This window comes from Manihot esculenta, chromosome 1 (assembly GCF_001659605.2).
Source record: "Manihot esculenta cultivar AM560-2 chromosome 1, M.esculenta_v8, whole genome shotgun sequence".
In the NCBI taxonomy this organism is placed as follows: domain Eukaryota; kingdom Viridiplantae; phylum Streptophyta; class Magnoliopsida; order Malpighiales; family Euphorbiaceae; genus Manihot; species Manihot esculenta.
The window spans coordinates 27,225,141-27,251,892 of record NC_035161.2 but is presented as its reverse complement, the minus strand read 5'-3'; the positions used below and the strand labels follow the sequence as shown (position 1 = coordinate 27,251,892).

Sequence of the window (26,752 nt, the reverse complement as noted above, 5' to 3'; positions counted from 1 at the left end):
ATTAGGTAGGCCAACCTACCAGTAACCTTTTTCAGATACTTGCTTTTCATAATCATTATCACCTATCAAATTAAGATCCCCTCTTATGAAGAAAACGGCTTCTACATGTATGCTTCAAGATAATCAAAATTATTATTATTTTACTAATTTAATTACTTCCTTTGATTATCAACCAGTTCCAAGCAAACAACAACCTTAACATCCACTAGTAATTTACATTTTTTTTTAATATTTATAAATAAAATAAATACTCGCTGAAATAAATACTCGCCGAAAATAATTTAATATTTAATGAACTGATTTAATGTGAATAAATTAATTTCGCTGGTATTAATTAAGCATGTAAAAATAAGTAGAAGCTTCTATTTGCTTAGCTTAGATCCTCCCTCCAACCCCTTTTTTGGGTTTTTGTTTTCTTCCTCATAGATCAATAGGGGATTGCTTCCCTTGGCAATCATGAGTCCAACTGCCATCATTACCATAGAGGAAACATAAATCTCTCTCTCTCTCAGCACACACCCACCAGCTTCCACCACATGGCTAATAACACAAGCCGCACCAATATTTAAAGCAACTCTCATTTCCGACTCTCCATTCGTTCGCTCATCTCAACTCTTGTAGAACAAACAAAACATCCTGAGAAAAATGTGCACAAACAGAGTAGACGAGTTCCCATCTCCTCCTTCATTTCCTGCCAAGAGAAAGATACCATCAAAGAAACCCAAGGTTCAAGTTCTTGGATTTTCCAGGTATGCTCCAAGGCTTTTGTTCATTATTGAAGATGTTTTGATATTTTTAATTTGTTATATATATAATTAAGCAGGAGAAGATGGGAAGAAGATGAGGGCAAGGATATGGAATTAAAGAACTTGAAGCTGTATTTGGAGAATCAAAGTATTGTTGAAGAGAATGAGAAGCTGAGGAAGAAAGCTAATCTTCTTCACCAAGAAAACTTGGCTTTAATATCTGAATTTCAAAAGAAATTCCCTCATTTCGATCGCTTCTCTTCCACTCCTCTTCTTTTGCACAACAAACAATAATATTTGTGAGAGAAATATATTGGGGAACTTTTTAATTTCTTTCTTTTTTTTGTTCTTGTTTCTATATAATAGCCAGTATGTTAATAAGATGTAATGGTAAATGAGATGATGACGATGATGAAGTATTGTATACCAACTAAATGTCTCTCTTTATTTTAATTTTGGAAGTTGATATATCAACTAAAAGCTTTAATGATTCTCAAATTTCCTTACTTTTGAAGCCTGGAAAGCCCATCAAGCCTAGCGCTTCACCGTTTGCATTGGACCAGGTCCGTCAGCTTTCTTAACAGGGTATCAGAATCCAGTGGCCCGTCAGCTTTGGCTTCTTGTAGTTGCTTTTTGTGCTCGTGGTTTTTGCTTGAAAACTCTCACTGAGACGCCTATGTTTCAGAGAGCTCTTGGTTTTTTGGATGCGTGCAAGATCTTAGTTTCGATCTTCAATCTAGAGGGAAGAGCATGGAAGTTGTTTGAGACATGGCTCCTTTTCCCGTTCGCTGAAATTGTGTTCTCTAGCCCTTAAAATTTATACGAATTAATACCTCTAACGTTCTCTCCCAAGCCACAAGTTCACGACCAGCGGTTTCAACGATTAGCAGGAACTTCCACGAAATGGCAGGCTCTTCAACACAAGCATGGAGCAGCCACGCCCATCAGGAAACGACCTGTAGCTTTTCTAGGCATAAATCAAAAGAGCTTCTAGCACTGATTTTTAGTTTTACTTCCCAATTAATCTGTTAAGCATTTGACCTGGCTCGTTCATATAATAGATCCCAGCAAGCAAAAAGCTTACACAATTGCAAGTATAAATATGTTGAGATATGAAAACTTTCAGTTGCAGCAGTTGCATACGTTTCGGATGCAGATGTATTGTGATTCTTACCACGTTTCCCACTACAAAACTAATTCAGAGAAATTATACAACCGAGTTGGTTGCCTGTCCCAAGTGAATGATGATGAAAAAAGAAAAAGGGATCTATGAGATCCTTCTTCAGAAGCTTTTAGACAGCTTCATCATATTACAGGAATGCATCTGCATCCCAGGAGAATGACATCACAGGAGCTATGTTTTATCACCATTGCTGCTATTTTTCCAACTCAAGGAACAATGAGAAACCCATGAAAATAATTACCAAGTTGGCAGAGGACGTACTTGCAAGATATCTGACTCCAGAAATTTGAACAAGCTATGTTCCGTCATACTTCTTTCTTCTTAGCCCAAACCATTACAAGAAAGAAGCCCATCAAAGACATTATTACAGTCTGCAATCACAGAAACGGTAAATATTTCTTATGATTAATATTGTGCAGCCTGAATGACATTATAACATGATCTAATTGTCAATTAAACTATAAGGAACTGACAGCTAAATGAAGAAATGAATGCATGACCGTGACCAATAGAACAGTAATTGATTATGACCAAAAAACAAAATTTTAGGCGACAGATAAAGTATATAAAAGGTATCATGATCCTTCCAGCAAACTAAAGACTTGACTTAAGTGACCCTCGTCTAACTTGATTCTTGACATATGTAATTCGTTACATAAGCCAGGGGAGACCTTTCCAGACATACTAAATGTAACAAATAGATTTCCAAAATTTTAGTAGTGAGTTTGTAATATTTCTCAGATATAATATCAAAACTTAAACTATCTGAAGCTTTCAATGATGGCCGTACATGTGAACTAATGTTGGAATTGATCAGTCAAAAAGATGGCTGCAATAAAAATATAACAGATTTCCCCTTCTAATGTCCTGCTACAATTGCCTCCTTGATCAAGCCAAAATTAGTCCTATTTTTCATTTTATTATTAATGCTAATTTATACATTTTTCTGCCTAATTTTGTGGTTTTAATCTTATTTTGCAGGAAATGATGTAAAAGAATGACTTGGTGAACTTAAAATTGTCAAAAGAGAATAACCCTAGTTTGCCCAAGTCGGTTTGCCCAAACCAAGTTGCAGCTGAAATGGGAGAAGGATGAGAAAAGCGCAGATTTGTTGTTTGATCAGATTGTTTGCCCAAGCAAACTGGGCAAACAGACTCCGCAGAACAGAGGCAAAGTGATAGACAACACTAAAACAGACTGTTTGACCAAGTTGTTTGCCCAAGCAACTCGGGCAAACAAACCTGCAGATAGCAGACAACAGAAATGCGGAAAACTCAAAATTCAAACCTTCAAGAAGTCTATCCTTCCCCAAACACGTGAAGACAGCTCAGCAACTCTTCAAGACAGCTCAACACCCTATCCCGCATATCAAGGAAGCCAAATCTCAAGAAGATTCAATTGCCTTCAAAGAATCCAACTCCAAATAGGAAAAGGACTCCATCTAAACAAAGAAACTTAGAGCAGCCTATTCAGCTATAAAAAGAGGGCCAAACCCGCAAAGAAGAACATCTTTCTTCGGGAAGATCAACACAGCAACCGCGCGCCACCCAGCCGACCCATCTCCTTCTTCTTCCTAGTTTCTTTCTTTTATTTTTATATTTGTTTCTAGTTGAAGATTAGGTGAAACTTCAGTTTGCTTATGGATTGTGAGATCTGAACATATAACGTTTATCTTTTATTTATCATATTTATGCAATTTCATGTTTAATTTTATTAATGCTTTGTTGTTTAGATCAATAGGGCTCATTGATTCTTGATTGCAAAGTGATAATTTGTTAGTTTGATTAGTTTGAGTCCGTAATTGCTTGAATTATTCAAACACAAGTAACTCTTAGTATAAAAACCAAGGAGATTGCATAATCTAGCAAGATCACCATACGTTTGGATAGCTAGAATTAAGTCTCTCTATTTCTTAATGCAATTGACAATTGAAAGAATCTGAAGCCCTAAGGATGTTCATTGGCAACTTGTTGATTAGTGATTAATTAGACAACGTTTTCTAGTTAATCTATGCTTAAGGAGGGATATGGTGGTGAGCAGCGTCTTCCACCCCATAACTAATTTATTGAGTCAAATAAAAGAACCTATGTGTTAATGATCAATCCCAACAACTGAATTGGATCCAATTTTTCAACTAGACTTTTCTCATTATTGAATTCTCTTTACTTTATTATTTGCTTTACGTTTTGGCTTTTAATTCTAGTTTAGTGCATCAATCGCAAAATCCCTCTTTTATTTTATTTTCGGTTTATTTACTTGGTCTTGACAAGAAAAATAGGTGAGTATCAATTCCCTGTGGACTCAATCCTTTTACCACTATCTACAGTTGTAAAATTGTGGATAACCAAAAAGATTATTTTTGACCGGTTTCGACAACCGCACAGTCAAAAATTGGCGCCGTTGCCGGGGAGTTGATTTAACTAATTTATTTTTCTTTCTTGACCAGGGCTGAACGCAAAGATACTTTATTCTACGATCCAGAAATTGAGCGTACAACAAAACAACTAAGAAAGCAAGTCAATCCGAGGAGCCAAGCCTCAAAACCATCCTCATCAACTGCTACTGTCCAAGAAACAGCACCTGCGGAAGCTGCTGCTGTCCAAGAGACAGCCCATACTGAAACAACAACAACCGAACCAGAAATTGCTGAATCAATTGCACCAGCAACACATATTTCTGAAACAGAACAACACCCTGTTGAAACAGAGCACAACTCTGCTGAGTTTGCCCAAATAGTCGCTGAGATGGCTGAATTCAATGTGCAACCTGCTGCCCCTGTCCGAAGACCAGCTGAACCTACTGTCTTTGCTGAAATTGAACCAGAAAATCAAGCGATAAGAGCACCAATTCTAAGAGAAAAAACACTAAGAGAGTTGGCAGCCCCTATAGGTGACCAAGCACCTCTTTGCATCACCTATCCACCCTTAACATCCCTTTTTGAGCTAAAAACAGGTTTGATACACCTCCTACCTAAATTTAGAGGTTTGGAGAATGAAAACCCCCATAAACACTTGAAGGAATTTCATATAGTATGTTCTACCATAAGGCCGCAAGGCATATCTGAAGAACATGTGAAATTAAGAGCATTCCCATTCTCACTTGATGATTATGCCAAAGACTGGCTATTTTACCTACCACCCGGATCAATCACTTCTTGGGATGGCATGGTTAGAGCCTTTTTGAACAAATATTTCCCAACTTCTAAAGCCATAGGCATAAGAAGAGAGATAAGTGGTATTAAGCAAAAATTGACTGAAGATTTGTATGAGTATTGGAAAATATTCAAGAGATTGTGTACAAGCTGCCCACAACATGACATCTCAGATAAATCACTTATAGAATACTTCTATGGAGGTTTGCTACCATCCGAAAGGAAATTCATTGATGTAGCATGTGGAGGTTCAATTGAAGATAGAACGCCTCAAGCAATTAGAGAGTTTGATTTCAACACTTGCAGCCGCATCTAGACAATATGGAGATGAAAGGCAACTGCCAAAGAGAGTCAACGAGGTAAGTACATCTGCTCTCACGTCTCAAATTTCTGAACTAACCTTTGCAGTGAGAAGTCTTGTCATAGGCTAAACTCAACAACTTCAGCAAATTAGGCCATGTGGGATATGTGCACATGTGGGACACCCAACTGATCAATGTTCTATACTTCAAGAGGATGACCAGCAAGTAAATGCAATTGGAGGATTCAATGGACAGCCAAGACATAATCCATATTCTAACACCTACAATCTAGGTTGGAGAGAGCATCCAAACTTCAGCTATGCTAGGGATAACAACTACCAAAATTATCAAAGAAATCCAGCCCAAGCAGCACCTCCAAACTCCAACATGCACCTTGAGGAGATGATGAAGTCATTAGCAAACACTGTGCAAAGTCTCCAACAACAAATGGGTCAAATAGCTACCTCCATAAGCAAGCTTGAATCTCAAGGGAAGTTACCTTAACCGAGGCTAATCCCAAGCAAAATGCTAGTGCTATCATGTTAAGAAGTGGGAGAGAGCTTCATAATGATAGAGGTGATGATAGAGGTTCACAAGTGCAAAGACAAGTTGCTGAAGAGAAACTGCCAGAAAGTGAGCTAGGAGATCTGTTTGCCCAAACAGCCGGGCAAACAAGCAGACAGAGTGCACACATGGACAGGGACTGTTTGCCCAAGCAGTCCGAAAACTGTTTGCCCAAGCAGACTGGACAAATAGAACCAGTGCACCAGCAAAATGCAGACCATGGAATTCGAAGGGGAGGTAATAAAATTCAATATTTATGATGCTATGAAATACCCCTATGACATGTCCTCTGTTTATGGTTTAGATATCATCAATTGTTTTAGCCAAGAAATTTTGAAAATAATATGCTAAACGATGATTTTTGTAGGGAGATCAGCCAAGAAAATAAAGAAGACCGAAGAGAGCCAAGGAGGACAAAAACAGTCTGCTGCATTGCTATTTGCCCAAGCAGCCAGCAGAGGAAAAACAGGCAAGCCATTGTTTGCCCAAACAAGCCTAGCACCCAACGCAGACAGATTGCAGCCTGTTCTGTTGACTTATTTGCTAATCCTAATTGATTCTAGGGATTTGATTTGATTTGATTAGGATCCTTAATTATCTCTGTAATTATTATTTGATTATTTGCTTCCTGTTTAGATATGATTCTTTGTGTATAAATAGCCATGTAGACATATTGTACAAATTAAGAGTGAAATACAAGAATACTCAATATTCTTCCAAAAATCTTCATGGTATCAAAGCCTTTTTCCTGATTTTTTGGGGTCAAATTCAATTTTTCCTCTTCAGGGTTTCAAAACCCTAAATTTACTTTTTTGGTACTAACCCATTTAGGAGCCCTTCACTCTCTCACCGCCGGCACCAGAAGAACCGCCGGACTGCCGCCGGCCGATCGACCAGCCCCGACGCCGGAAAAGCTTGCGCGTGAGGCTCACGCGCCACCTCTTCCCGGCGCGTGACCCGGCGCTTCCCGGCGCGTGACCCATCATCTGCCACTGCTTTGCTGCTCCGATCACTCCGGCGACGATTCCGATCATCTTTCCGGCCTTCCCGTGCTGCTACCCGGTCCTTTTGGTGAATCGATTGGGCTCTCTTGTGTGTACACCCTTGAATACCTCCTATTCTGTCACCGTTTATAAACCTTTACCATGACAGAAGGTAAAAGGGTGTCAATGGCAGAAGGTAAAAGGGTGTCGATAGCAGAAGGTACAAGAATCTCGATTCCTAACTCTGATTCCTCATTCTTTAGTGCCACATCTGACGTTGTAAAGTCAGGTAATACTTCATCTCTCCATAATATTCCATGGATTATCGATTCTGGTGCGAATAGACACATGACAGGTTCGTCTAAAGGCCTTCTCAATTATTTTCCTTCCCTAACCAAAGATAGTGTCAAAATTGCTGATGGCTCTTTTACTCCCATATCCGGAACAGGTTCTGTTATTTGCACATCGAATATTAAATTATCATCTGTCCTCCATGTTCCCCACTTTCCTGTCAACCTTTTATCTGTTAGTGCTATCACCAATGCCCTTAATTGTAAAATTGAATTCTTTCCTGATCATTGTGTTATTCAGGATCTTCACACAGGAAAGAGGATTGGCAATGGTAGACTGCATGATGGCTTATATATGTTGGAGGGTGATCCAGGTTCTTCGATATCTCAAGCCTGTTTTGGAGAAAATAAAGATGTCAATCAGGAAATAATACAGTGGCACAGACGGTTAGGACATCCATCATTCTTTGCCTTAGAAAAACTTTATCCTAATTTGTTTGCTAGAACTCAGTTTGATTCTCTATTTTGTGATGCTTGTGAGTATGCTAAACACACTAGAACATCCTATCCTTTGAGTCATAATAAAAGTCAAATTCCTTTTGCGACTATTCATTCTGATGTTTGGGGGCCTACTCAAACTGTCTCATTGTCTGGTAATCGATGGTTTGTCACCTTTATTGATTGTTGTACTCGAATGACTTGGGTCTATTTGATTAAAGCTAAAAGTGATGTCTTTTCTTGTTTTCAATCCTTTCATAAGATGGTTTGTACTCAATTTAATACTAAGGTGAAAATTTTGAGAACTGACAATGGAAGAGAATACATGGATAGTAGCTTTTCTGCTTATTTGGAGAATAATGGGATAATACACCAGACTAGTTGTCCTTATACTAGTGCTCAAAATGGCGTTGCTGAGAGGAAAAATAGGCATCTATTGGAGGTAGCTCGATCTCTTATGTTCACCATGAATCTACCCAAAGCATATTGGGGAGATGCAATTCTTGCATCTGCTTATCTTATCAATAGAATGCCTCTCAAGAACCTTGACTTTATGAGTCCTTTGGCGGTTTTACAAGGGAAGAATTCATACGTTGTTCCACCAAAAGTATTTGGGTGTGTTTGCTTTGTCCATACTAGGACGGCAGGAAAACTGGATCCCAAGGCCCTTAAATGTGTGTTTGTTGGATATTCTCCAACACAGAAAGGATACAAGTGTTATCATCCTCCCTCTAGGAAATACTTCGTTAGTATGGATGTTACCTTCCGAGAAACTGAACCCTACTTCAGTACCAACCCCTCACCTCTTCAGGGGGAGAATAATGAGCAAGAAGAGGTGATCCCGAATTCCGTGATTTTGAGTGATATGGTTCAACCAGAAAGTTTGAGTTCTAGTAGACAGGGGGAGATGTCCGATCAGGGAGAGAGAACTGGTCGTTTGGACAAGCCAGATTTGAGAAGGTATTCAAGGAGAGACAAGGCAGAAGAAGCCATTATGCAGTCTACTCAGAGTCAAGAATCTTCTCCTGGTGAGTTACCTAGTCATGAATCTTCTTCTGGTGAGTTACCCACAACTCTTTCTTCTGGTGAGTTACCCACAACTCTTTCTTCTGGTGAGTTACCCACAACTCTTTCTTCTGGTGAGTTACCCACAACTCTTGAATGTTTCAATGACTTAGATAAACCTATTGCACAAAGAAAAGGGGTCAGATCTTGCACTAAACACCCTATTTCTAACTTTGTTTCTTATGAATCTTTATCACCTTCCTATAGAGCCTTTGCCTTGTCTATTTCCTCTGTGTCTATTCCACAGGATTGGAAGAAAGCTCTTGCAGATCCTAAATGGAAGAAAGCAATGATTGAAGAGATGAAAGCATTGGCTAAAAATGAAACTTGGGAGCTTGTCACTCTTCCACCTGAGAAGAAACTCGTTGGCTGTAAATGGGTATTCACAGTGAAACATAAAGCTGATGGCACAATTGAACGATTTAAGGCCAGATTGGTTGCTAAAGGTTTCACCCAAACCTATGGAGTGGATTATCAAGAGACATTTGCCCCAGTTGCAAAAATGAATTCAATCAGAGTTCTGTTATCTTGCGCGGCCAACTTGGACTGGGACTTGCAACAGTTTGATGTGAAGAATGCTTTCCTCCATGGAGATTTAGAGGAAGAAGTATTCATGGAAATTCCTCCTGGGTTCGCTGATGAGAAGACACAAGGAAAGGTGTGCAAGTTAAAAAAGGCTTTGTATGGGCTAAAACAATCTCCCAGAGCTTGGTTTGACAGGTTTAGCAGAGCCATGATGTCCTTTGGTTACCAACAAAGCAATGCTGATCACACTCTGTTTATCAAACATCATAAGGGTAAGATCACCCTTCTTATTGTGTATGTTGATGATATAGTGGTGACAGGTGATGACAAAGAGGAAATGACTCAACTAAAGAGGTTGTTAGCTCAGGAATTTGAAATCAAAGATCTGGGAAAACTGCAATATTTTCTAGGTATCGAGGTGGCCAGATCAGAAAAAGGAATTTTCATCTCTCAAAGAAAGTACATTCTGGATCTTTTGAAAGAAACTGGTATGATGGAGTGTAAGCCAGCAGAATCTCCCATTGAAAGTAACCACAAGCTGAAAGCAGGAACTGGTGAGTCCGTAGATATTGGAAGATATCAGAGATTGGTAGGAAGGTTGATTTATCTCTCACACACTCGACCGGATATAGCCTATGCTGTTAGCTTAGTCAGCCAATTCATGCATGACCCTCGCGAGACTCATATGCAAGCTGTACTTCGCATCTTGAGATACCTAAAGTCTGCGCCAGGGAAAGGGCTTCTTTATTCCAAACATGGTCATCTCCGAATTGAAAGTTTTACAGATGCAGATTGGGCAGGATCTCTCGATGACAGGAGATCCACATCTGGCTACTGCACAGTTGTGGGGGGAAACCTTGTCACTTGGAGGAGCAAAAAACAAAGTGTTGTTGCTCGGTCAAGTGCGGAAGCAGAATACAGAGCAATGGCCCAAGGAGTGTGTGAACTCTTATGGTTGCAGAAGTTATTGGAAGAGTTGAGATTGTCCGAGAGAGACAAGATAACCTTGTATTGTGACAATAAAGCTGCTATAAGTATAGCACAAAACCCAGTCCAACATGACCGAACGAAGCACATTGAAATTGATCGGCACTTCATTAAAGAAAAATTAACAGACGGTGTCTTGAGCCTAGTTCATGTGACTTCTACTGAGCAACTTGCGGATGTGTTTACTAAAGGGCTTAACAACAAGATCTATCATAATCTGATTTGCAAGTTGGGCATGTGTGACATCTTTGCACCAACTTGAGGGGGAGTGTTGACTTATTTGCTAATCCTAATTGATTCTAGGGATTTGATTTGATTTGATTAGGATCCTTAATTATCTCTGTAATTATTATTTGATTATTTGCTTCATGTTTAGATATGATTCTTTGTGTATAAATAGCCATGTAGACATATTGTACAAATTAAGAGTGAAATACAAGAATACTCAATATTCTTCCAAAAATCTTCATGTTCAAACCACTTCAGCAAGCAGAATACAGCCTGGCCATACCAGTTGAGCCAATAGCCCAGCCAGAATGCCATTCACTGAAGCAGCCAGCAAAGGAGCATGAGAAAAATTGTTGTTTGCCCAAACGGCAGGAGAAGGCAGAGTCCAATTCATCCAGGCTGCTGACACAGGCAGACTGCTGTTTGCCCAAACAGCAGGAAAAAGGAGAATCCAGCTTTTCCAAAAAGCAGATTTCGGAAAAGAAAAGTTCAGAACCAGATTTGAAGCCTCTTCCTGGACACTTGAAATACATGTACTTGGGAGTTGAAAAACACATCCAGTAACAGTGTCAAATCAATTAAGCCAACACGAAGAAGAAAGCCTCCAACAAGTATTGAAGAAATACAAAGGAGCCATAGGGTAGACCATAGAGGATATAAAAGGCATCTCACCTTCCACATGCATGCACGGAATACACATGGAAGAGGACTACAAGCCCGTCCGAGATGCCCAAAGAAGGCTAAACCCTCCTATGATGGAAGTAGTGAAAAAGGAGATAGTCAAGCTTCTAGACGCAGGAATCATCTACCCAATCTTTGATAGCAAATGGATAAGTCCTGTACATGTAGTCCCGAAGAAAACTGGGATCACCATTGTTCCAAATGCCGAGGGAGAACTTGTTCCAATTCGAGTCCAGAATGGGTGGAGTATGCATGGACTATAGGAAACTAAATGCAGCAACAAGGAAAAATCACTTCCCCTTACCTTTCATAGATCAGATGTTAGAAAGGCTTGCAGGTAAGTCTCATTATTGCTGTTTGGATGGTTATTCAGGATTTTATCAAATTCCAGTGGCCCCAAAAGACTAAGAGAAGACCACCTTCACTTGTCCTTTTGGTACCTTTGCATTTAGAAGAATGTCATTCGGACTACGCAATACACCTGCTACCTTCCAAGGCTGCATGATGAGCATATTTTCTGATTATGTGGAGAAAATCATTGAAGTCTTCATGGATGACTTCACGGTGTACGATAACTCCTTCGAAGATTGTCTTGCTAATCTAGAAAAGATCTTAAAGAGATGCCTTGAATCGAATCTTGTGCTTAACTATGAAAAATGCCACTTCTTGGTTAACCAAGGTTTGATATTAGGCCATATTGTTTCGGCCAAAGGAATTGAAGTGAACAAAGCCAAGGTGGATACCATCAAAAATCTGCCTTACCCCACAAACGTTAGAGAAATCCACTCCTTCCTTGGCCACGCAGGATTCTACAGAAGATTTATATAAAAGATTTCTCCAAAATCACGCAACCATTATGCAGATTGCTCCAACAAGATATAACATTTGATTTTGATGCAGATTGCAAGATAGTGTTTGATCTAATAAAAAAATTACTAGTGACTGCCCCAATCATTCAAGCACCTGATTGGAAATTGCCCTTTGAAATCATGTGCGATGCAAGCAATTACGCTATGGGGGCAGTCTTGGGACAACGTGTAGGCAACTCACCTCACGTAATTCATTATGCATCCCGAACATTGGACGCTGCCCAAAGCAATTATTCAACAACAGAAAAGGAGCTCTTGGCTGTTGTATTTGCTTTAGAGAAATTTAGACCATACCTCCTGGGGACAAAAGTTATAATTTACTCGGATCATACTGCCTTACGATACTTGATCAAGAAAAAAGAGGCAAAACCGAGACTCATTCAATGGATTTTGCTCTTGCAAGAGTTCGATCTGGAGATAAGAGATAAGAAAGGGAAAGAGAATCTAGTGGCGGATCACCTAAGCCAACTCCCTACTAGTTCGAAGCCATATACAATCAAGGAAGGCTTTCCAGACGAAAATCTGTTCGCCTCTCGGCTTGCTTAGTAGTTAATTTCATGCTTAAAAAAAAAAGAAAAAAAAAATTAGATGTTTGTTTGCCCAAACAAGCAGGGCAAACCAGATGTGTAGAAACCAAGTGCTTTAACCCACTTCCATATTTTAATTGTTTTGCAAGTGGAAAGCTGCTTGGACAAACAGCGGAGACAACTCAAGAGACAGGAAAAAGCTTTCGGCGGACTGATGGCCCAAAATAGAGAGAAAACGCACAGGATTGTTTGACCAGCCTGACTGCCCAACCAGCTAGGCAAACACCAGGCCCGTGCGCAAGAAGATTGCCAGCAACACACCAGATGCACTGCATAACATTGTTCGACCAAGCTGTTTGCCCACACAGCTGGGCAAACAACCTAGGCAGAAAAAGCGACAGAAGAAGAAATTAAACAGGGCAGTACCTTCTTCATTTAAATTCAGTATTCTATTCTTCCCTCTCCATGACAATTCTTCTTCTTCTCAAAAACTTCTTGTTGGAAGGCAGCATCTTTTGCATTTCTCCTGTAGGTCCTGTTGTCCCGAAGAATGAAAGAGTGTTTGGGCGTCGCACCAATACAAGGCAAGCAGACCAGCCACTAGCACCGCAACAACCAGCAGCTGCACAGACAGAAGCAGCTTGCCTGGACAGAATTGAGGCCAGGATGGCCCACATGGAGAGCATGCTCACATCCTACCATCTGCACATCGAGACACCTAGTTTGGCCAGCTGTTTGTCCAAACAAACTGGGGCAAATCACATCAGCGGAGTATTCAGTTTTTCTTTTGAACTTTAATATTTCCAATACATTGAGGACAATGCATGAATTAGGTGTGGGGGTGCATATCTCTGAATTTTGATGCTTCATACATTCTTTTTTATTTCTTTAAGCTTTAATTTTCAATTAACATACATTAGGTGAAATTTTTTCATTTTTTTTGCTTTTAATCCACACACACATAGCCACAGTCTTCACACACATATAGCCACAGTTTTTTTCTGTTTTGATATGCTTTACTCAAACACAATAGGCTATATTGAATGAGCTTTCTTTCCATGACCCCATTGATGTGGTGACTCTTTAAACCTAAGTTGAATCAATTGCAGTGAGTTGTATTCATTTTTGGGAATTTCCTTTTGAATTGAATCTTTGAGCTTTCTATGATGAAAAATGTATATCATTACTCATTAGAGAGAATAATAAAATAAAAGATGGGTGAATAAAGAAATGTGACTTATTTAGCAATTGGTGTTGATTTGCCCAAATCATTGAAAAAAAAGAAAATTCAGCAAAGGCAATGACCTCAAAAGCACAAATTAAAAATTGTTCCAATAGTCAAAGACTATGAACAGAGCTAGTAGCCACTTGGATAGGTGACCAACTGAGTAACCGGAGGTAGGTATTACAAATATGTACCTTCGAGTCAAAAGGTTGGTGACTTTTTCAGGCAAGAATAAAAGTGCAAAAAGCTGAATAAAGTGCTTCAAATAGAGGGCAAATCACTCCGAGAGCTAGAAATAGTCTAAACTAAACAAGAATATGTGCATGTATAATCTCTCTAATGAGGAAAACAATTAACAACCATGATAGGTAAAGGGAAACAAGGAAGGAGGAAAGCAACCTTGGAGCATACACTCTCCACTGCAATGCTTCAAATTAGGGGTCTAGAGTAAGAACTTAAGTGGAAATAAAGGATCAAGTAGCAAAGAGAGTTTGTTTGACTAAGTTTATATACTTGCGAACAAGCAAAGAGCTAGGTGTGGGGGTATTTGATCAAGCCAAAATTAGTCCCATTTTTCATGTTGTTATTAATGCTAATTTACACATTTTCTACCTAATTTTATGGTTTTGATCTTATTTTGCAGGAAATGATGTAAAAGAATGACTTGGTGAAAAATGGCCTTAAAATTGTCAAAAGAGAATAAAAGAGAACAAGCCTGGTTTGCCCAAGACGGTTTGTCCAAACCAAGTTGCAGCTGAAATGGGAGAAGGATGAGAAAAGCGCAGATTTGTTGTTTGCCCAGATTGTTTGCCCAAGCAAACTAGGCAAACAGACCCCGCAGAACAGAGGCAGAGTGACAGACAGCACCAAAACAGTCTGTTTGACCAAGTTGTTTGTCCAAGCAACTCGGGCAAACAAACCTTGCGACAGCAGACAGCAGAAACGCAGGAAACTCAAAATTCAAACCTTCAAGAAGTCTATCCTTCCCCAAACACGTGAAGACAGCTCAACAACTCTTCAAGACAGCTCAGCACCCTATCCCGCATATCAAGGAAGCCAAATCTCAAGAAAATTCAATTGCCTTCAAAGAATCCAACTCCAAATAGGAAAAGGACTCCATCTAAACAACAAAACTTAGGGCAGCCTATTCAGCTATAAAAAGAGGGCCAAACCAACAAAGAAGAACATCTTTCTTCGAGAAGATCAACACAGCAGTCGCACGCCACCCAGCCAGCCCTTCTCCTTCTTCTTCCTACTTTCTTTCTTTTATTTTTATGTTAGTTTCAGCCATGAGTGGATGAAACCCTTGTTTCTAGTTGAAGATTAGGTGAAACTTCAGTTTGTTTATGGATTGTGCGATCTGAACATATGATGTTTATCTTTTATTTATCAATATTTATGCAATTTCATGCTTAATTTTATTATTGCTTTGTTGTTTAGATCAATAAGGCCCATTGATTCTTGATTGCAAAGTAATAATTTGTTAGTTTGAGTAGTTTGAATCCGCAATTGCTTGAATTATTCAAACACAAGTAACTCTTGGTGTAAAAACCAAGGAGATTGCATAATCTAGCAAGATCATCATACGTTTGAGTAGCTAGAATTAGGTCTCTCTATTTCTTAATGCAATTGGCAGTTGAATGAATCTGAAGCCCCAAGGACGTTTATTGGTAACTTATTGATTAGTGATTAATTAGAGAACGTTTCCTAGTTAATCTATGCTTAAGGAGGGATATGGTGGTGAAAAGCGTCTTTCACTCTCATAACTAATTTATTGAGTCAAATAAAAGAACATATGTGCTAATGATTAATCCCAACAACTGAAGTGGATCCAATTCTTCAACTAGACTTTTCTCATTATTGAATTCTCTTTATTATTTGCTTTACGTTTTGGCTTTTAATTCTAGTTTAGTGCATCAATCCCAAAACCCCCCTTTTATTTTATTTTTGGTTTATTTACTTGGACTTGACAAGAAAAATAGGTGAGTATCGATTCCCTGTGGATTCGATCCTTTTACCACTATCTACAGTTGTAAAATTGTGGATAACAAAAAAAGTTATTTTTGACCGGCCTCGACAACCGCACAGTCACTCCCCTTTTCCAAAAAATATTAAAAAAAATAACTAGGCACTCTGCATCAGTTTCTCTTATATAAAGAAAAACAGAAAATAACAGGCGGAAATTCTGGTATTTCAACTTACAGAGATAGCTGGAGGCACAGCCACAAGTGGATCTTGGAAAAATCTATTTGCAAGTGCAAGGGCCAGGAGACTGCTTTGCATTCCTACAAAGCAACAGTATTGTCAGTTAGAATGATACAAATTTCAGTGAAATTGACAGGATTTATAATAAAGGCTGTACCGGTCTCAAAAGACATTGTTCTTTGAAGTGCTTTTAGGTCAGGTGCTTTGGGAAAAATGAGACCAGTAAGAACATAACCAATGACAAAAGCCAGCAGATGAAATGAAATAATGAGTGATAATATGGTTGCTCCAAAAGGGGATACAACTGACTTGACATTTATAGCAAGTGGTGCTCCAACGCAACAGGCTGTCACGAGTACTGAAAGCGGAGGCAGAAATGGCCTAATAGCATTAGCAATCCAGGGAAAGAACCTGTAGAAATAATAATCTATTAAGTTGACTACTTGTTGACTCTTGAGAAAACCACCCATTCGAAGTTTCGAACGCTTAAAAGAGAGTGTATCACCTGTTTAGAAGCAATCCTGCAGCAATGGGGGTGACTACTATCTGCATAATGCTGGCTACCATTCCTTTTACATCAACAGGCAGTCTCTTTCCAATAAGTAAGAGCGATAACAGTGGCGTAACAAAAACGGCGGTAGCAGTAGACAATGATGTCATGACAATGCTTAAAGGAGCCAGAGGTGGATCAGTCAGAAAAGTAGCATAACTTGAAAGCTGAGCCCCACTAACACAAGAAACTAACATGATCCCAGCACCTAACTCATAAATTCACAGAATGTCAGCATGGCCTCAGCAGTTATGGAGGGTAAGATTGATAGACTCTCACCTATAGGAGTAGGAAGACCAAAAACTGATACAGAAATTATGCCGACAAGATATCCAAGAATTGGCTTCACTGCAAATTGACCGACATAACCAGCCAAAATAGCTGCTGGTCTCTTGAATGCTTCAATAAAATCTTTTTCACTGGAATTCACCCCAACAGCAAACATCAAAAACCCTAATGCAGGCGCATAGTACCTACAGATACAAAGAAATTTATAATCGTTTGAATTCGCAAAAGTTTATTTGATGCTATTGCATCCTGGTATTGACTGTTTGCACAAACCTTGTAAAATAGTAATCCGTTACAGCCTTAGAATTTAGAGCTCAAAACCCTCCGTGAAATGTGTTTGCACAAAAGTATTTAGCTTACCTTTATACTTAAGAGTTGGAGAATAAATCAGCTACTCAATTTAGAGAGTTTTAAATGAAGTGTTGCACTTTTCCCCACTACTGTTCAGACATTTATAGAAAATTCACACAGGATTTCTATATATAGTTGAAAAAAGAAATTGAAATTCAATACATCATAAAGACGTATAGATAATGTCCACTTTGCACTTGAGGAAAAAGGAAGAGGAGCTAAAAAACAATTTGGTTTATTTCTAGATGCAAATTTTCTGCCCATGAGTGCATCAAATAAACAAGTAAATTGATTGATTATGCAAGAAAGCAATCACATCAAAGGCTAATTGCAACAATAAACAAAACATTTTTTCTTCATTTCATTTTCTTAATATTTTCTTTGTGAAGAATTTTGGGGAAAATTTTGAGTATTCTTGTATTTCACTCTTAATCTTTACAATTGATCTACATGACTATTTATACACAGAGAATCATATCTAAACAGGAAGCAAATAATCAAATAATAATTACAGAGATAATTAAGGATCCTAATCAGATCAAATCAAATCTCTAGAATCAGCTAGGATTAGTAAATAAGTCAACACTCCCCCTCAAGTTGGTGCAAAGATGTCACACATGCCCAACTTGCAAATAAGATTATGGTAGATCTTGTTGTTAAGTCCTTTAGTAAACACATCCGCAAGTTGCCCCGTAGAAGTCACATGTACTAGGCTCAAAATACCATCTGTTAATTTTTCTTTAATGAAGTGCCGATCAATTTCAATGTGCTTGGTTCGGTCATGTTGGACTGGATTTTGTGCTATACTTATAGCAGCTTTATTGTCACAATACAAGGTTATCTTGTCTCTCTCGAACAATCTCAACTCTTCCAATAACTTCTGCAACCATAAGAGTTCACATACTCCTTGGGCCATTGCTCTGTATTCTGCTTCCGCACTTGACCGAGCAACAACACTTTGTTTTTTGCTCCTCCAGGTGACAAGGTTCCCCCCCACAACTGTGCAGTAGCCAGAGGTGGATCTCCTGTCATCGAGAGATCCTGCCCAATCTGCATCTGTAAAAGTTTCAATTCGGAGGTGACCATGTTTGGAGTAAAGAAGCCCTTTCCCTGGCGCAGACTTTAGGTATCTCAAGATGCGAAGTACAGCTTGCATATGAGTCTCGCGAGGGTCATGCATGAATTGGCTGACTAAGCTAACAGCATAGGCTATATCCGGTCGAGTGTGTGAGAGATAAATCAACCTTCCTACCAATCTTTGATATCTTCCAATATCCACGGACTCACCAGTTCCTGCTTTCAGCTTGTGATTGCTTTCAATGGGAGATTCTGCTGGTTTACACCCCATCATACCAGTTTCTTCCAAAAGATCCAGAATGTACTTTCTTTGGGAGATGAAAATTCTTTTTTTTTATCTAGCCACCTCGATACCTAGAAAATATTGCAGTTTTCCCAGATCTTTGATTTCAAATTCCTGGGCCAACAACCTCTTTAGTTGAGCCATTTCCTCTTTGTCATCACCTGTCACCACTATATCATCAACATACACAATAAGAATGGTGATCTTACCCTTATGATGTTTGATAAACAGAGTGTGATCAGCATTGCTTTGTTGGTAACCAAAGGACAGCATGGCTCTGCTAAACCTGTCAAACCAAACTCTAGGAGATTGTTTTAGCCCATACAAAGCCTTTTTTAACCTGCACACCTTTCCTTGTGTCTTCTCATCAGCGAACCCAGGAGGAATTTCCATGAACACTTCTTCCTCTAAATCTCCATGGAGAAAAGCATTCTTCACATCAAACTGTTGCAAGTCCCAGTCCAAGTTGGCTGCGAAAGATAACAAAACTCTGATTGAGTTCATTTTTGCAACTGGGGCAAATGTCTCTTGGTAATCCACTCCATAGGTTTGGGTGAATCCTTTAGCAACCAATCTGGCCTTAAACCGTTCAATTGTGCCATCAGCTTTGTGTTTCACTGTGAACACCCATTTACAGCCAACGAGTTTCTTCTCAGGTGGGAGAGTGACAAGCTCCCAAGTCTCATTTTTAGCCAATGCTTTCATCTCTTCAATCATTGCTTTCTTCCATTTAGGATCTGCAAAAACTTTCTTCCAATCCTGTGGAATAGACACAGAGGAAATAGACAAGGCAAAGGCTCTATAGGAAGGAGATAAAGATTCATAAGAAACAAAGTTAGAAATAGGGTGTTTAGTGCAAGATCTGACCCCTTTTCTTTGTGCAATAGATTTATCTAAGTCATTGAAACATTCAAGAGTTGTGGGTAACTCACCAGAAGAAAGAGTTGTGGGTAACTCATCAGAAGAAGATTCATGACTGGGTAACTCACCATGAGAAGATTCTTGACTCTGAGTAGACTGCATAATGGCTTCTTCTGCCTTGTCTCTCCTTGAATACCTTCTCAAATCTGGCTTGTCCAAACGACCAGTTCTCTCTCCCTGATTGGACATCTCCCCCTGTCTACTAGAACTCAAACTTTCTAGTTGAACCATATCATTCAGAATCACAGAATTCGGGATCACCTCTTCTTGCTCATTATTCTCCCCCTGAAGAGGTGAGTGGGTGGTGCTGAAGTAGGGTTCAGTTTCTCGGAAGGTAACATCCATACTAACGAAGTATTTCCTAGAGGGAGGATGATAACACTTGTATCCTTTCTGTGTTGGAGAATACCCAACAAACACACATTTAAGGGCCTTGGGATCCAGTTTTCCTGTCGTCCTAGTATGGACAAAGCAAACACACCCAAATACTTTTGGTGGAACAACATATGAATTCTTCCCTTGTAGAACCGCCAAAGGACTCATAAAGTCAAGGGTCTTGAGAGGCATTCTATTGATAAGATAAGCAGATGCAAGAATTGCATCTCCCCAATATGCTTTGGGTAGATTCATGGTGAACATAAGAGATCGAGCTACCTCCAATAGATGCCTATTTTTCCTCTCAGCAACGCCATTTTGAGCACTAGTATAAGGACAACTAGTCTGGTGTATTATCCCATTACTCTCCAAATAAGCAGAAAAGCTACTATCCATGTATTCTCTTCCATTGTCAGTTCTCAAAATTTTCACCTTAGTATCAAATTGAGTACAAACCATCTTATGAAAGGATTGAAAACAATAAAAGACATCACTTTTAGCTTTAATCAAATAGACCCAAGTCATTCGAGTACAACAATCAATAAAGGTGACAAACCATCGATTACCAGACAAGGAGACAGTTTGAGTAGGCCCCCAAACATCAGAATGAATAGTCGCAAAAGGAATTTGACTTTTATTATGACTCAAAGGATAGGATGTTCTAGTGTGTTTAGCATACTCACAAGCATCACAAAATAGAGAATCAAACTGAGTTCTAGCAAACAAATTAGGATAAAGTTTTTCTAAGGCAAAGAATGATGGATGCCCTAACCGTCTGTGCCATTGTATTATTTCCTGATTGACATCCTTATTTTCTCCAAAAGAGGCTTGAGATATCGAAGAACTTGGATCACCCTCCAACATATATAAGCCATCGTGCAGTCTACCATTGCCAATCCTCTTTCCTGTGTGAAGATCCTGAATAACACAATGATCAGGAAAGAATTCAATTTTACAATTAAGGGCATTGGTGATAGCACTAACAGATAAAAGGTTGACAGGAAAGTGGGGAACATGGAGGACAGATGATAATTTAATATTGGATGTGCAAATAACAGAACCTGTTCCGGATATGAGAGTAAGAGAGCCATCAGCAATTTTGACACTATCTTTGGTTAGGGAAGGAAAATAATTGAGAAAGCCTTTAGAAGAACCTGTCATGTGTCTATTCGCACCAGAATCGATAATCCATGGAATATTATGAAGAGATGAAGCATTACCTTCTGCTATTGACACCCTTTTTCCTTCTGTCATTGACACCCTTTTACCTTCTGCCATGGTAAAGGTTTATAAACTGTGACAGAATAGGAGGTATCCAAGGTTGTACACACAAGAGAGCCCAATTGATTCACCAAAAAGACCGGGTAGCAGCACGGGAAGGCCGAAAAGATGATCGGAATTGTCGCCGGAGTGATCGGAGCAGCAAAGCAGTGACAGATAATGGGTCACGCGCTGGGAAGCAACGGGTCATGCGCCGGGAAGGGGTGGCGCGTGAGCCTCACGCGCAGGCTTTTCCGGCGTCGGAGCTGGTCGATCAGCCGGCGGCAGTCCGGCGGTTCTCCTGGTGCCGGCGGTGAGAGATTGAGAGGCTCGTAAATGGGTTAGTACCAAAAAGGTAGATCTAGGGTTTGAAAACCCTAAAGAGGAAAAATTGAATTTGGACCCAAAAAATCAGGAAAAGGCTCTGATACCATGAAGAATTTTGGGGAAAATTTTGAGTATTCTTGTATTTCACTCTTAATCTTTACAATTGATCTACATGACTATTTATACACAGAGAATCATATCTAAACAGGAAGCAAATAATCAAATAATAATTACAGAGATAATTAAGGATCCTAATCAGATCAAATCAAATCTCTAGAATCAGCTAGGATTAGTAAATAAGTCAACACTTTGTAATCCACATGCTTCTTTTTTTCAACAAAAAAAATTGAGACTTGTTCAACAATGCAACCAAATTTTGTCTAGAAGACTAGAACTACAATATACTTCTTTTAAAAATAAAAAACAGGCAGATACTTAGAAAAGTGAAAATGATGAGGGCTGGCTGTCTTTCTATTAGTACTACACACTTTTGAGTAGGGTGAGAAAAACTAAGTTAAAAACCCAAAAAACCTGAATCAAACTGAACTGCATTAGAAGTTTGGTTCAATTTATTAGATAATTTAATTCTGTTTGGTCTTCAAAGGAAAAAAATAGGTAAAAAACCAAACCAAAATACATGTACTTCAAATGAAAATGATATTTACAAGTCAGGATGTAGCTTAGTGGTCAAGGGACTCCTTTAACAAACTAAAGATTCAATGTTCAATCTTTCGCAGCATTATTTTTTCTATTTTTAATATTTTCATTCAACCTTAGCCATCCATTTTTTATTTGCTCCAAGGACACAAGCACTAAACCAACAAACAACACTTTGCCAGAAACTCACATAAAAAAAAAAAGACTTAAACAATAACCATTACAAATATTCTCAACTTGAACAAAACACATACTTAAAGTAACGTAATGGTTCAGATACACTAGCCTTTAAACAATAATATTGATTCTAACAATAACTAAGCTAAAAAAGAATATTATAGATAGATAGATAGGAATTAATTATCTTTGATATGTAGAACGCCACAAATAAAATTAACAACTTTGACGCCACACCCATGGATTATGATGATAAGTTGAATTTACCATACTTAAAAAGTGATAAAAATGGAGCTTGAAAAGCAATTTGATGTATTATTAATGAATAACCAAAACCATTTAGAAACAAACCTATTTATAGGCTTTACATAACATCCTGCTTAAAATAAACTATTAAATCCTACTAGTACTTGGTTAGTAACTAGTAAGCCTACTACATAAATAAATATGAATTACTTAACTAAACAAAAAGTCTTGTGGTCACTTAAATAGCCTCACATGTCCACACAAAGAAGAAATAGGATTAAAATTAGTTATTATTTAAGATGATGTAGGACTTGAAAGTAGGATATAACTAGGTTTCCTTAATTTAAGGCTAAAAATTTTAGGAAGAAGTAAATTCTTTACTGGTCTTCTTTTCCACATGCTCTAGGAGTCCCAAACCCCTCTGCCAATCTCATGCTTTGCATGTCACTTGGGTGTTCTTCCATTATAAGAAGCTTCTTCACATTTTGGCAAAATACCAATTTTACCCTTGGACCTAGTGACAGTTCCGACATGGCTTTCCACTCGGCTTGATCTTCTGCACCCCAATAGGCCCAAATACATCACTTTACTTAGACCCATTATCCCTACAAGCCATGTATTTTCCATGCAGCTTGAAGATACCAAGTTTATATCCATGATGAGTAGGAATCTCAAATGTCCCATGTAGGGGCACATCATACCCCTTTCTTGAAAAGGATTTGTCCTCAAATCCAATTCCTTGTGTATCATCAAGTTCTCCCTTTTCATCATTTCACTCTCAAGTGATTCCTTATGCATTATACGTAGGCGTAAATGTTAAAAAATAACTTTTTAAACAACTTTTTTAACCATCTTTGACAAACGAGTAAGTGTTTTTAAACCCATTATGTTCTACTACTCGCATATTATATTGCCAAGGTCTTCCTAATAACATGTGGCTTGTGCCATTGGAACTACATCACATAACACCTCATTTTGTATTGGTATCTTCAATCTTTTTGGAGGATTGGTATCTTCCCAATTCTTTTCCCTTTGGAAATGACGAGCTGTATTGGAGCTTTCACCCTTTTGCTCTTGTTTTGCCACCCTTCAAGGTAGGGATTGGAGAAGTTGTTGGTGTTGTGGTGGTTTTAGCAACTAGTGAACGGACGATAGGATTGTATCCTGCCTATATTGGAACAATTGCATGTTCCTTTCCTCTTGTGCAGTCTATTATTTTACTGATGTAATTGATAGTGCATATGGACTTTTTGTGTGCATCATTTTGTATTCAAGTCGATTAATCTAATCTATAATTGATTCTTTTAATTGATGTACACTGTGTTGATTTTGTATATTTCAATTATTCAATTTGTATTCAAGTTTTAGTTGAAATTTTATTTTTTAATTGAAGTTTGATAAGGTTATTTATTGACTAATTTCCCTTTTTTGTGAGTAGTGGATTGAAACATACATAGACTAATTTTGGTTTGGTTCCTTGACGAATTTTGGTTTAGCTCAATTTTGATAATTCTAATAATCTTCAAAACTGAAGCAATCGTTTGCTCACCCCTAGTGAACTTTTAAAAAAAAAAATTTACTTTGAAGTTCAAACTACTCATGAAAACAAAAGCATAGTAAATTGTTGATTTCTTTAGAGAAACTTATAATAACCTGGAGGTGAACCATGTGAAAGAGGGTGGATAAACGAGAGCCAAAAGCGTACTAGCAAGAACTGCATGAGGCAGAAGCGAATTTGATTGCTTCAAGATATTCAGTACAGAAAAATTCTTCTCCTCAACCATCTGAAATAAGAAATGCAGCTAGTAACATCAATATGAGCCTGGGATAACTAATTATAAGGCGATGAACGCAAACAAAGAAAGCAAACAGATGCAAGTTCAAAAAAGCAATTACAACAGGAACAAGAGTAAAATTAATTTCAGAGTTTGTGATAGTTTTCTCATTTTCTTAAGAAAATGGGTCTGCCCTAATTCATCCCTATAAGCTAGCTCAAGGGAGAGGAATGTCCAAAACCTTACAAGAGGCACATTACCTCTATGCCAAGCCAATCTGGAATTCAACACACTCCTTACATCCATGACCAAACTGGGGACCATGAAATACTTGTAGGAGGCCAACATTGGATGGGAAGCTTTGATAACATTTTAAGAAATGTGGAATTCAACATCTTTTGCCTAACATTATTGTCATCTATTCATGCATAGCTGTTCACACTCGTTATGTTTGAAAAAGATAGTCTTTACTGCTTTGTCAGGATGTATATGGTAACCCTCTATATCTCACTGAAGATTTCCTATTTCTCTTACAATCCTTCCAAGTACCAAAAAGAAAAAAAATGAAACCATAAGGCATGTGACTAAGATCAGTAATCACAACAACGAAATACCCAGTAACCCATACGTTACAAGAATTCAATTTGGTCTGCAAACGCTTGGGAAATCTTATGCACAGTAGCTCTGTTACTAGTCCAATAAATTAATGCAGAAACTCAGTACAGGAAGAGCATGGTGATACAACAAACAAAAAATGTATGCACCTTTTGTTCGGTTATAAAATTCTGGCCTGCATCCTGCTCGAAATGATCCGAAAACTTCTCTGATACGCATCTGCCGACTAAAATTCTGGGACTCCCAACTACTACAATATCAATTCAAGCAACTCATTTGAAAGAACAGAAACCCATTTAAACGATGCCAAGAAAAATCAATAAAACAAAAAAAAATGGAGAAAAGAAGATGAAGAAACTCAAACTCACACTTAGAATGGGGGTTTGACTGAACTGAGAAACCCACACACAACTCTAAAAAACAAATATACATAGCAATCAAGTAGAAAATTCTACCAACCAGACTATCAAAGATACAAAATTTTATGGAGGAATCAAACCTGAAGACTTGAGGGAGCAATTTCGAGTGAAGAGTGGAAAAAGACTACATTTCCGAACATGGGGGATGTTCTGAGCATGGAATTGAGGAATAAACGGGCGTTGAATCTGCCATTGCTGACCGTTGACAGTCATTTTTTTCATGGGTAAATTCCAGAGAAAGCGGTCCTACTCCAAGTATACTTAGCTACACCCTGCAGGATCAAAGGTACCCGATGTGCATATATCATGGTAGAAATATGTAAAAAAGAAAAACGCTATAAATGAAATAAAGCATACCAATAATAAGTTATTTCAAAAAATAATAATCATAAGTAAGAAACCAATTATAATAAATTAAAATAATTTTTATATTTATAAATAAATTATTTTAAAAAAATTATCTATTTAAATCTCTATTTAAAAAAATATATTAAAATATATATAATATTTTAAAAATTTTACTAATTAATTTTTTTTATAATTTTAACCGTTAAATATAAAAAAAATTAAAATACTAATATTATAAAAAAAATAGTAAATAGACTTTTAAAAATTTAAAATATTAATTAATAAATTTTTTAAAATTATAGATATTATATAATAAAATATTTAATTATTAAAATTAATGAAAAAATAAATTAATAAATTTTTAAAAATATTTTAATATATTTTTTAAAATAAAATGACTGAGTTTTATAAGATAAAAATTAAATAATAATTTTTTTAATTTTTTATATAATATAACACCTAAATTTAGTAACATCAAGAAAAATTTAACTATTATCCTTTTTTTCCCAAAAAAAAAATTAAGTATTATTCATATGCATATATAGCGTAAACTTCTTCATACTTTATGGTCGGTGCCGTCAGATGCCAACTTTTCCGAAGACTTTTCAGCAGTTTTCGTATAAAACGAACCATTAATTTTTTTTTTAGATAACGGTTAATTCATAAGAAGAGCAAAGCCCGGTTATGATACCATAGAGATAATCAGCAGATCCTAACTAAATATAATTAAAAAAACATTACATTAAGCTCAAAACTAGTCGCCCGACAAACCTCGCCGATTAATCCGAGCAGTGATCAATCCGGTTAAAAATTAAATCGAATTAAAAAAATTAAACATTAAATTTTAGGAATCAAACTTATTAAACTAAAAATTTTTAAAAATAAAATCAAATTGAACCAATTTACTATATAAACCGTAACGAATTACTAGATTAAATTGATTTAATTAATTTTTTTATTTAAATCAAATAGTGCTTAAGTCTATCAAACACAAAAATTTACGAATTTATAATTCAAAAATGAATTTTATCTTCGAAAGACAACAATTAAGCTC

The 26,752-nt window shown here is 37.7% G+C and overlaps 2 protein-coding genes across 6 annotated transcripts; one reads left to right on the top strand and one right to left on the bottom strand.

Annotated features, from left to right (window-relative positions):
* The first annotated feature begins 418 nt into the window (after nt 1-418).
* On the top strand, nt 419-1,766 carry LOC110628362 (protein LITTLE ZIPPER 1). 2 transcript variants are annotated; one of them, XM_021775005.2, is made up of 2 exons: nt 419-749; nt 821-1,766. In XM_021775005.2, exons 1-2 carry the CDS (start codon nt 646-648, stop codon nt 1,038-1,040), a joined length of 324 nt encoding a protein of 107 aa, XP_021630697.1. In that variant the 5' UTR covers nt 419-645; the 3' UTR covers nt 1,041-1,766. The 2 variants fall into 2 exon arrangements, with proteins under 2 accessions (XP_021630697.1, XP_021630702.1); XM_021775010.2 differs by having other exon boundaries at nt 433-749; nt 824-1,766.
* A 68-nt stretch (nt 1,767-1,834) lies between these two features.
* On the bottom strand, nt 1,835-25,643 carry LOC110628340 (probable sodium/metabolite cotransporter BASS6, chloroplastic). Of its 4 annotated transcripts, none has more exons than XM_021774978.2 (9): nt 25,431-25,643; nt 25,300-25,344; nt 25,081-25,178; nt 24,195-24,325; nt 16,859-17,052; nt 16,535-16,787; nt 16,187-16,440; nt 16,027-16,109; nt 1,835-2,300 (listed from the first exon to the last, which is right to left on the bottom strand). In XM_021774978.2, exons 1-9 carry the CDS (start codon nt 25,570-25,572, stop codon nt 2,235-2,237), a joined length of 1,266 nt encoding a protein of 421 aa, XP_021630670.1. In that variant the 5' UTR covers nt 25,573-25,643; the 3' UTR covers nt 1,835-2,234. The 4 variants fall into 4 exon arrangements, with proteins under 4 accessions (XP_021630670.1, XP_021630661.1, XP_021630685.1 ...); XM_021774969.2 differs by having other exon boundaries at nt 25,081-25,181; nt 25,431-25,642; XM_021774993.2 differs by lacking the exon at nt 25,300-25,344 and having other exon boundaries at nt 25,431-25,642.
* Nucleotides 25,644-26,752: the final 1,109 nt, after the last annotated feature.

Coding starts and splice junctions, on each gene's coding strand:
- LOC110628340 (XM_021774969.2), bottom strand. CDS start 25,572: ATGAAAAAAATGACTGTCAACGGTCAGCAATGGCAGATTCAACGCCCG. Junction 16,110..16,186: donor AACAATGTCTTTTGAGACCG/GTACAGCCTTTA, acceptor GTTGCTTTGTAG/GAATGCAAAGCAGTCTCCTG. Junction 2,301..16,026: donor CTGTGCCTCCAGCTATCTCT/GTAAGTTGAAAT, acceptor CTGTGATTGCAG/ACTGTAATAATGTCTTTGAT.
- LOC110628362 (XM_021775005.2), top strand. CDS start 646: ATGTGCACAAACAGAGTAGACGAGTTCCCATCTCCTCCTTCATTTCCT. Junction 750..820: donor CAAGTTCTTGGATTTTCCAG/GTATGCTCCAAG, acceptor TATATAATTAAG/CAGGAGAAGATGGGAAGAAG.